At 36.5% G+C, this 11,887-nt stretch overlaps 1 protein-coding gene across 8 annotated transcripts in view; it reads right to left on the bottom strand.

Annotated features, from left to right (window-relative positions):
* The window catches only part of pik3cb (phosphatidylinositol-4,5-bisphosphate 3-kinase, catalytic subunit beta), a 57,891-nt gene that overhangs the window by 19,413 nt on the left and 26,591 nt on the right, over positions 1-11,887 (bottom strand). For 6 of the 8 annotated variants that reach the window (XM_057350466.1, XM_057350464.1, XM_057350467.1 and 3 more), the window contains 5 exons: positions 9,006-9,189; positions 8,616-8,844; positions 7,593-7,810; positions 5,366-5,548; positions 2,919-3,086 (listed from right to left, as the gene is read on the bottom strand). In XM_057350466.1, coding sequence (XP_057206449.1) covers positions 2,919-3,086; positions 5,366-5,548; positions 7,593-7,810; positions 8,616-8,844; positions 9,006-9,155 — 948 coding nt within the window. In that variant the 5' untranslated portion in view covers positions 9,156-9,189. Of the gene's footprint in view, positions 1-2,918; positions 3,087-5,365; positions 5,549-7,592; positions 7,811-8,615; positions 8,845-9,005; positions 9,190-9,381; positions 9,482-11,887 lie in introns of those variants that run through there. The other 2 variants (XM_057350462.1, XM_057350463.1) reach the window with 1 other exon arrangement.

The following is an 11,887-nucleotide window of genomic DNA, read 5'->3' as shown; positions in this document are numbered from 1 at the left end:
CTCTATACGTTTCGTAGTTTATCCACTTTTTTTCATTTTAAGCCTATTGAGATTTTAAGGGAGAGAGTTCAGCCAACAATAAAAATTCAGACATCATTTATTCACTCTCATGTTGTTCAAAACCTGTATATGTGGAACACAAAATAAGATATTTTGACAAATGTGTGGTTTCGTATTCACACAATGGAAGTCGATGGGGTCTAATGTTGTATTCGTTCTTCAAATATCATCTTTTGTGTTTCTGCAGAAGAAAGAAAGTCATACAGGTTTGAAATGACATGAGGGTGAATAAATGAGTGAACTTCACCTTTAAAGGACCATTGTGGAACGTTTAGCGGCATCTAGTGGTGAGGTTGTGAATTGCGACCAACAGCTCACACCACACCCAACCTTTCGAAGCATTATGGAGGCTCACACAGCACTAAGATGTCGTCATGTTTTGCTTCTTTGTCGAAGGAGATAATGTATTTAGGAGACGCACTCTGTAGAGCAGTTTGTCCGTTTAGGGCTACTGTAGAAACAACATGGCGAATTCCATGTAAGGGGACCCGCGCGGTGTATGTAGATAGAAATAGCTCATTCTGAGGTAATAAGAACATACACTTCATTATGTAAGCTCCTTATAAACATCTGAACACAATATACTCGAGTTGTATCTAATATTTACATGGTTTCTAAGCATATGAACACATTTACCTCACACTAAGAATATTCATGTCCAAGTAATTCAGGTCTCCAGGATTACTTAAATTATAGGGAGGTTAGGTATGTAACAGCAGGACTTAAACTACATATTACAGGATTACATATTACGTAACAATGTTTAGGCATGGCACAAACTCCGACACACAGCACCAACAAAAACATGACAATTAACGCTTAAGTCATCCAATGACAAAATCAACCAGCGTAACTTGGTAATTACTAATAGAGAATATTTTACATTACTGCTCTCAAATCCCATTTTAATGTGACAAATATGAGTAAACTATGTCCGGTTTTGTTCCTACATTTACATTTAGTCATTTAGCAGACGCTTTTATCCAAAGCGACTTACAAATGAGGTAAACAATGGAAGCAATAGGAACAACATAAGGACAACAAAAAGCATAAGTGCAGTAAAACCCATCGTTTACAAACAAACAACCTGATTGGCTGACGGACTGCATGTCACGTGGCAATTAACACAAACATGCACATATATGCTCACACACGCAAACACTCTTGGGGATTTTTCGTAAATATGGTGTATCATTCATTTGCTACGCAGATTACACACAAATATATCTACCGGTTGCTCGAAAAAAACAAACTGCTTTACATTCTTTGTTTGAGTGTTTGAAAGAGGTTAAACATTGGCTATCAACAAAATGTTCTCTGCTTGAATTCAGACAAAACAGAGGTCATTATTTTTGATCCCACTGCAACTCTTGGAAAAAATGCTGCTTACCTTGGTGAACGTCAACCTTTTGATTCTCCTCATGTGAGAAACTTAGGTGTGGTGTTTGATAACTCCCTAAAAACATATCAGTTCAGTAATTGGTACCAGTTTCTTTCAACTTCGATTATTAGCCAAAATCAAGCCAAACCTATATCAAAAATCTCTATAAATGGCCATCCATGCTTTCATAACTACGAGAATAGATTATTGCAACTCACAACTCTCAAAATCTCTAATCTCCCAATTATTTGTCAACTCTACTTCTCCCTTATCGCCCCTCTCGCAGTTTAAGATCAGAAGACCATCTCTTACTCAAAGTCCCCAGAACACGGTTAAAGGGCCATGGTGATAGAGCATTTTCGGTAGCAGGTCCCATTTTATGGAATAATCTCCCATACTATATCTGAACCTCCCCCTCTCTGACAGCTTTTCAATCAAACCTTAAAACATATATTCTTAACAGGGGTTTTCATTTACTGTAACACCTTAACCTGCCTTTGATGTTTTTGAATTTGCTTTGCATGGTAATTTATGAATGTTTTTTCTGTATTTATTGTTGTCTTTTTATATTTCTTTTATTATTTTGTTGAACAGCACCTTTGGTTCAGCTTTGCTGCTGTTTTTAAACATGCTATTGAAATAAACTGAACAGAACTGATTTGGTTACACACAAGCAGTTTTGCAAGGGTCAGCAAATCATATTCAGGCACATGATCAGTGCTCACACAAGCCTGACTCACATCCTGGAATACATTTCTGAAGCATTCGTCAACCTTTACCGTACACTGGAGGGCACACATGACCACAATATTTGTCACAACAACACTAGGCCACATGCCCACCAACTCCTTCCAACCCGCTCGCGGTTCTATTAACCATCCAATAAACATCCCAGTGAATTTTACAAGACAAACAGCAAGGGAAGTTTTTTTTACCAAGGCTTAAGCCATTCTGAGATCAGGCTTGGTTCAGAGCGAAACAGAATGCTAATATTCATCTACAGAATGTAAACACTGAGGCCCTTTAGCACTGTTTAAAGGTACAGCGTGTACTTTTTTGGAGGATCTATTGACCGAAATGCAATATAATATACATGACTATGTGTTCAAAGGTGTATAAAGAGCTTACATAATGAAGAATTATGTTTTTATTAGCTTAGAATGAGCTATTACTATCTACATACACAGCAGGTCCCCTTGCATGGAATTCACCATGTTGTTTCTACAGTAGCCCTAAACGGACAAACTGCTCTAGATAGCGCGTTTCATAAATTTGCTATCTCTTTTAGCAAAGAAGCAAAAATGTGACGACATCTTTGTTCTCTGTAAGTTGGCGTAGTGCCTTGAAAGGGAGTGGGGAGGGGTGGAGTGAGCCGTTGGTTGCAATTCGCAACCTCACCACTAGATGCCGTTAAATCTCCACATTGCTTTATTTTACCAGTCCAAATGTGAACTTTACGCTCAAGTGAAGTACTTACCGTTGGAGTTCTCTTTTTCGGAGGCAGCGGAAGAGGAGGGTTCGACATCTTTCGCGCCAGAACTGATCCAATCGTACTGATTTCCTTATCAAACATGGCCTTTACGAAATTGACGTGAACCATCGTCAGATGAGGACTCTCATTGGCCAACAAACAATCCCTGATGTACTGCACACACAAAAACATTGACACGTTGTTGTATTGAAAAAACGCCAACTTTTCCATAGTCGGGCTCTGCTTATGCATATATGTGACCCTGGCCTAACAAAACCAGTCTTATGTGTCAATTTTTCGAAATTGAGATTTTTACGTAATCTGAAAGCTGAATAAATAAACTTTCTATAGATATATGAGTTGTTAGAATACGACAATATCTGGCTGAGATACAACCGTTTAAATCTCTGGAATCTGAGAGTGCTAAAAAATCAAAATATTGAGAAAATTGCCTTTGAAGTTGTTAATCAGGGGCACTGTGGCAGACCATCCACTCACAAAAATAAAGTTTTTATATATTTAAGGTAGGAAATTTACAAAATATCTTCATGGAACATGATCTTTACTTAATATCCTAATGATTTTTGGCATAAAAGAAAAATCGATAATTTTGACCCACACAATGTATTTTTGTCTTTTACTAAAAATGTTCCCGTGCTACTTAAGACTGGTTTTGTGATCCAGGGTCACATATGGTCTATATATATAAAAAATCTTTTAAAGTTTTCATTTTTTCCTTTCATCAGCTTTAGTATGAACGTGGCTTGGTAAACTAAACTAAACTTATTGTTATTTTATTTTATTGATTTCTATTTAACCTTTTATCTAAGAAGTCCCTTGAGACTACATCTCTTTTTTTAAGGGAGACCTGGAGCTTTTTGAAAAAAAAAATCTCTTTCTCATTTGTAAGTCGCTTTGAAGAAAAGTATTTGCTTGAATTAATAAATGCAAATACGTCATATTCTGTCCCTTCACAGATCACAGTATCACAGATAAACACCATTGCACTGAATTACTACTATATTTAGGCCCAATCCCAATTCTATTTTCTACCCCTTCGCCTACCCCTCGCCCTTCCCCTTGCCCCTTGAAACAAAGTGGCAAGGGGAAGGGTTACAAATTTTCCGCTAAGAAATGGGACACCACTACTACACTGGTATACGTCATCATACGTCATTGCTAGCTCCTAACGTTACGTCAGAGGACATGCGCCGATGCACCGGGTATATGACATAAAAATATATTTTCTAATATTGTGCAATCAGTGCTGTCCGCTAGCAAACTTTAGCGATTTTTTTGCAAATCGTTAAAAGAGCATCACCGTAAACACAAACACAAGATTGAATGTAAAAATTGTCATAAAAATCCTTATTAATGGCAAAAATGACTTACATTTGGGTCTACTTGCTCGAGTGAGCAGCCATGTTGGAAAATTTCTCTTAGCCATTCGTTTGAAGTGAGGTCCTGAAAAATCTTCGTTTGAAGGGCTATCTGGCCCTTCCCCTTACCCCTACCCCTCCAACCAAAAGAGAATTGAGACCTGCCCCTACCCCTTTATGTGAACGCGCCAAACGGAGGGGTAGGGGAAAGTGTAGGGGTAAGGGGTAGAATTGGGATTGGGCCTTACATACACTTTTGCCCCTCTATCGCCATCTTCGTTTAAAACAGAAAATTGCAGATTACTTTGCGAATTTATCCGTAACGGAAGTCGAATCACGTCAAACTGACATTTCCACAAAAACGTACCCGACAGCCATTATCATCAGCTAACCGTTATTAACCACGTAAAGCAAGCAGAATGATGTTATACACTTCATGAACAATGACAATTTTTTGTTTATGCAACCAAAAGTTTGCAGCTTTTTTATTCGTTTCCTGGAACAAGCCGACGCAAACAAGGCACGCACGCATGTGGGTTTAATGGACTGTAGTTGATAACTCACCGGACTGGTTTCTGACTCCCTGAAGGAACTATTGTGTTTACTAAAAACACACACAACATAAAACAACCGTGCATACTTTGTTTGATCTTTGAACATGGCTTACCAGTCAGACCTTTGCATTTGAATGGCCAAGTTTTTGTTATTATATTGCAATATCTTTCTTCATGTTGAAAATGTTGCTGAACTACACTAAAGCTCATTGCGGTACATTAGATACATGTCTGAACGAATGCGTATAAAACGCATCTAATCCATGCTCTTACATTTTTCTTTTTTTTCCTTTGGACTTGCTATTACCTTATTATTAAGGTCGATTCATATCTATAACAATCAATTGTTTTACAATTAGTAGTGTAGTTCGTAACTACACATTTGAGGTCATTAAATGCAATTCAAAATATTTTACAAGCACAGCAATGCATTCAACTTTCTGTGCTACATTCTTGACAATGGCAAACCTCTGAAAACACAGTTTGACCTTTACAAGCCCTTTCAGCAATTGTATCTTACTTTACACTGATTGAGAGAATGATCATCGAACAAGAACTCCAGTTTGGCGCTGACACGCAACACATAATCGCTCCGGGCGCCAATGTCTTCCTCTGGGCCGTGAGTGGTCTGCCATTTCTTAAGAGCTTGATCCATTAGTTCAGAAACTGTGCAATTCAATGACACTTTCAAACTGGCTGTGTCCTATAGACAGAGAGAGAGAGAGAGAGAGAGGTTAGATGATAGACAATTTAATGTTGTATTTTATGTATGTTGTTTGAAGAAATGCAAAACTTGAAGCTTTTACTCAATTTTTGGAATATTTAAATGAGTTATTATGAGTATTTATAGGTTCCTTGTTAACAAAACGGTTATAGCAGCAATGCCACATTTGCAGTCATGCTGTTATGTGCTTAATATTAGAACAGTTGTAATTTGGTGATGGGCAAGAACATTAAATGTCATTAAATGTGACCCTGGACAACAAAACCAGTCTTAAGGGTCAATTTTTAGAAAGCCGAATAAATAAGCTTTCCATTGATGTATGGTTTGTTAGGATATACAATATCTGGCCGAGATACAACTGTTTAAATCTCTGAAATCTGAGGGTGCAAAAATATATATATATATTGAGAAAATGGCCTTTGAGGTTGTCCATCAGAGGCGCTGTAGCAGGCCGCTGCTAAGAAGAAACAGGTTTGTTTTCACACTCTTTAATGGCTTACCGCTGTAATGACGTTGTGGAGAGTAGATGAACCCGAAAGCTTTACATAGATACCAAACTTGAGTGGGTAATTCCCAAAAGAGCATGCAGCAGCGAGTGAAGTTTGTGGGTGTGTTTGCGGCCATTTTTGTTAGCGATTTTGCTGCATCCACTCACAAAAATAAAGTGTTGATTGATATATTTACAAAATATCTTCATGGAACATCATCTTTACTTAATATCCTAATGATTTTTGGCATAAACAAAAAATCGATCATTTTGACCCATACAATGTTTTTTGTAGGCGCTTGCTACAAAAATATATCCGTGCTACCTAAGATTGGTTTTGTGGTCCAGGGTCACAAATATGCTGTGGGAGAAATAATGTAAGGCTTTACTTTATTCAGCTGAATGCAAAAACACCGTAGTTTTTAAAGTGCTGATCTTTATAAGAACACCACTTAAAGCTTTGATGTTTGTGTAGTTCAACTTGCCTGTGTTTGCATTATTCCAGACCAGAATATGTGAGCAGTGCAGAAGTTCATGAGTGAAAGATGGGTGAGGCAAGGAGTTTCGTGGTTTTGTCAGCAAAACAAATACTTTTTGTAATATCGCTAAAACTTTTAATTATTCTTATACATAAAAAAAGCATAATTTGATGTTTTAGAACTGATTACTCTACTACACCTCACCAGAGTAGACCAGAGTTTTAGTTTTCGACAAATTTTTATTAGCAGTATTTTTATTATTACTTATTTTTAATATCGCTATTTAGGCGATTTCATTCTAAAATCATTCTAAATTCTCATTCATCGCTATTTACTTATATCATTATATCCATTTTTGTTTTTATTTATATCTGATTAATAATTTTAGTGCTTAACTTATTTAATGTGACTGATTTTATTTATTTACTGTTTATTGATTAGGCAATTTTTAATATGGCTTTTTAAGTTTCATTTATTATTATTTTCCGTTTTTGTTTTTTTATTTCTGATGAATAATTTTAGTGCTTAACTTATTTAATATGACTCATTTTATTTATTTACTGTTTATTGATAATGCAATTTTTAATATCACTATTTAGTTTTCTTTTATTATTATTAACGTTTTTGTTTTTATTTATTTCCAGTTAATAATTTGTGCTTAACTCATTTATTTAAGATTACTTATTTTATTTATTTACTGTTCATTACTAAAGCAATTTTTAACGTCGCTATTTAGGTTTCTTTATTATTATTTCCATTTTTGTTTGAGTTTTTATTTATTTCCAATTAATAATTTTTGTGCTTAACTTATTTATTTAATATGACTTATTTCATTTATTTACAGTTTATTGCAAAGGCAATTTCTAATTTCCGTTTAGGTTTTAAAATAGTCAATTTTAATAGTTTTAGAGTCAGTTACCAAGTCGACAATAATGAAAGCAATTACGAGAATCATTAGGTACATTCTGTAAAACTGGCCCAACTAGCGTCGGAGAACATTGCTCACCACATCACACATCACCATCTATTATGTGGAATTGCTTTCTTCATTATTCACCTGTGACTGCTCATAATGCATGGTGATTTTGATCCCGCCTTCATGCTTGTCAATCAAATTGTCAGGCCCTGTCTCCAGCTGTGGGGAGTAACAGCTCTGGAGCCATTCCCCCCAGGGCATCATCTGCACCCGCTGCATTTTCTCCTCACTGATTCGTTTCATTTTGGTACGGAAGTCCTTCACCTCCTGGTCCTGCAGGGCGTCCAGCTCATGAAGACCTGTGCCAAGTGGTATAATAGTGTGTGACTTACAACATCGACAAAATCCACTTTATACACAGCATCTGAATTCACAACCTGAATGAACTCAACCATGTGATTTCGGCTCTATATATAACAGACATTACACAACCAAGAACTGTGGTATGAAGAAAAAATAATGTGCTAATGTGTCCGCTTCACTTGAATGATGTCAGTGTGTTATGATGTGAGACGGAGCTCTGAGGAACAGGTTTCCTGATAACACACATGATGGCATTTAAAATGCATTAAATATTCATCTGATCCTCTGCACTAAGAGAGTCTGCTGCTATCTCATCAGTGTGTGTGTGTGTGTGTGAGTGTAAGCCATGTGGGCTGTGCCTGACATCCTATCATGGGACAAATTTGATACGTTCTGTACATTTAGCATCACGTACAAATCATGCTCTGTAGAGTCTCACACACTGCCTGAACACAAGAACTATACATTCTGCAGCTCAGCGTGTATCTTTTGGGTGAACTAAACTATGAAGTTAAACGATGACATCTGCATAGTCACGTGTCTGTTATATAATTTTTGTCTATATTATTATTTTGATCAATCGTTTTCCTTTTCTTCTACATCGTGTTTTTTGTTCCAATGTTTTCTGTAAAGCTGCCTCGCACACGGTGAAAATACATTGAAAATAAAATGAAATCGAATTCATTCGGAACCTTGTCACACTCCCTTCAAACTTCCTTTTGTATGTAACGTTAGCTCTTTAAAAAAAGACCCGCTCACGAAAACACAGCACACCCCAGTGTGTCAGCGTGTGTGTTTTACCTTTCCCGATCAGCACTCCGATTTTCGAGTCTAACAGGCGTTCTGCGCGTCCGCAGTTGCGTGTGATGAGTTTGAGGACGGGCAGGAAAGGGCGCACGTCGCACAGCCGCCTGCTCTCGTCCTCCAGCTCCTCGTGTACAGCTGCCTGATTCACACACTCAAACATGTGACCCTCCATCTCTCCTAGCAGGGAGAAGAAAGGGTATGTCTGCGCCTCCTTCCATAACAGCTGCATACAAACACAACAGCACGTCAACTAAATCAATACTAGTCCAGATTAAAAAGAAATGAGTAAACTGAAAACCTCGTCAAGGAGTTCTTTAAAACATTTTTAACGAATGAAGTGTTTAACTCTAAAAGGAGTTATTTTGTGCAAATACACACACACACCAGTTTGATGTGTTGAATGGTGCTCTCTCGAGGGACCTCCATTTGGATGTAGACCCCTGTGGGCAACAGGAAGTCCACAATCACCTGGTCGTCTCCATCTAGCCCTGACTCTGCCCACAAGTCCAGCTGATCTGTCTTGGCGGGAGGCATGGCAAAGAGCACACTGGAGCCAAACCATGGGAACCTTAACACAATAAAAACACAACTTAAAGGGATACTTCACCCAAAAATGAAAATCATCATTTAGTCACCTTTGAGTTGTTCCAAATCTGTATAAAAGTCTTTGTTGTGATGAACACAGAGAAAGTTATTTGGACGAATGCTTATAACCAGACAGATCATTTCCCCCCATTGACTCCCATAGTAGGAAACTGACTTTATCATCTTTGTTTGTTCTGTTGAAAGAAGACATTTTGAAGAATGTAGGACAGCAAAACAGCACTTTTGACTACCATTGCATTTGTTCCTACTATGGTAGTCAATGGGGGGCAAAATCTGTCTGGTTATAAGCATTCTTTCAAATATCTTTCTCTGTGTTCATCAGAACAAAGACATTTGTACAGATTTGGTGAGTAAATGATGACAGAATTTTCATTTTGGGGTGAACTGTCACTTTAACATTCAGCAAAACATTTGTTTTTAGAGTTATCCTACTCGTTGCATTCTGACCCAAGTCAAAATAGTCAACCTGGATCTCCGAGATACACTGAACTTTATTCTGTCAGGTAAAAAATAAAGCTTTTAACACACCTCAAACGTGTAGGACAACATATGTGCATGTTAAACAAAAGACATGTCGTCAAATATAAGCAATATTAACAGCGGAACCATACAATTTTTTCTCAAAATAGTGTTCTCGGCGTGACTCGTGATGAAATATCATGTGACAAGTCGTCACGAGACATGCAAGAACCGATGAGATTTCTAGTTACTGATGCATCGCCATATTAAGATTTACGTTTGAGTTTAAATTTCCCTAAATGGGCTCAAAATATGAATAGTTTTTCTCACAAACCTTGCGTTTCTCTTTAGAAGACACTTATTAACACACTGGATTACTTTATATGATATATATATACATATATATATATATTAGTGCTGTCAATCGAAAAAATTAATCGGATTAATCACACATTTTCTGTGATTAATCACGATTAATCGCACATAACAATAATATTTTAAAATATACTTTTATATTTTAATAATTTCACATTTAATCTTCAAATTGATGTAGAAACAACATATTTCTTTAACAGCGTCATTTTATGAATGAAAGAAAACATTTTGATATTAGTACTGTAACTGATGTCTCTATTAAATTGATTATTTTAACATTAATTATAGCCATTCAACAATATAATTGAGAGCTATCATGAAATATACAGAAATTGAAGGAAGTATCTCAAACACTTTACAGTCTTTAATGCTAAATTATAAATTAAATGCAGAAGAATTCTCATTAAAGCTACAAAATCACATTGATTTCTTCTTTTACTTCGTTCTTTGATTAACATTACTGACAGGAGTCACAGCAGCACGTTTAAGAACGTGGCCCCTTTAAGAGCTGTCTCAGTACGCAGATCTGACCGTCACCGCACTCCCATTTTCAACTCTTTGCATTCATTTAAGATTTTATTTTACACTTTGAAGTCTGTGCTTAAGAAAATGCTAGACAAAACGGGCTTTCTGACATAATCTTGTATGGTTTTATCCATTCAAGCACGAAAGAGAACTTAACACGGATGCGCTGTCTGACAGAGATTCACTGACGCAGCCTTTAGCTCGTGAACATTTACACCAGACTGGACCTCGCGTTGCGTTTTGCCACGTCCCACAGTTAGAAGCTGTCTATATTCATTGAACACGTCAAAGCAACTGTTTAAAATCGCGATTAAGTGGTTTAAAAGCCTGTACACGAATAAGAGCGTGATTACATAATGTAACGCTAGACAAAGAATGTCAAAACAAGCTGATGCTGCGTTAATTGCGTTAAATATTTTTCACACGTTAATTTGAAAAAATTAATCGCATGCGTTAACGCGTTGACGTTGACAGCCCTAATATATATATATATATGTATAGGCTTTTTGACTATATAGACGGTTTCATAGGATGCTCACACCTGGCTGCGGCCTTCGGTCTGTGTTTGTATATAATTTAACAATTTATTTTATATTCAGTTAAAATTCATTTATTTGAATATTTTAATGTGTACTAAAGGGACAGTTCACCCAAAAATTTAAACTCCGTCATCATTTATTCACCCTCGAGTTGTTCCAAATCTGTGTAAATTTCTTTGTTCTGCTGAACACAGAGAAAGATATTTGGACGAATTCTTGTAACCAAAAAGATCTGGGGCACCATTGACTCCCATAGTAGGAAAAATGACAATGGTAGTCAAAAGTGCCCCAGAACTGTTTGCTTTCCTGCATCTTCAAAATATCTCAGAACAATTTATAAAGCAATTTTTCCTACTATTGTAGTGAATGGTACATTACATAAGTTTGGTTACTGACATTCTTCCAAATATCTTTCTCTGTCTTTATCACCAAAAGAAATGTATACAGATTTGCAGCAACTTGAGGGTGAGAAAATTATGACTGAATTGTCATTTTTGGGTGAAGTATCCCTTTAATCGTATTAAATTCAATTCAATTAAAACTACTCAACAATTGATGATTCTTTGACAAGGTCTATCAGAAGTTAAGTTTGGGCCACATACCATCTAAAAGAAGATAAAAATCACATTTGAATATAAAATGAATGGTTTTGTTATATACATATACAATACATCAGGAAAGACACAAGGGCAAGTGAATTATGTAACCATTTTCAATTTCATTTTTTGGATAAACTAGCCATTCTTTAAACTCTGCACCCTT

The sequence above is a fragment of the Triplophysa rosa genome, linkage group LG14 (assembly GCF_024868665.1).
Source record: "Triplophysa rosa linkage group LG14, Trosa_1v2, whole genome shotgun sequence".
Taxonomy (NCBI): Eukaryota; Metazoa; Chordata; class Actinopteri; order Cypriniformes; family Nemacheilidae; genus Triplophysa; species Triplophysa rosa.
This window is presented reverse-complemented; position numbering and strand designations above follow the sequence as displayed.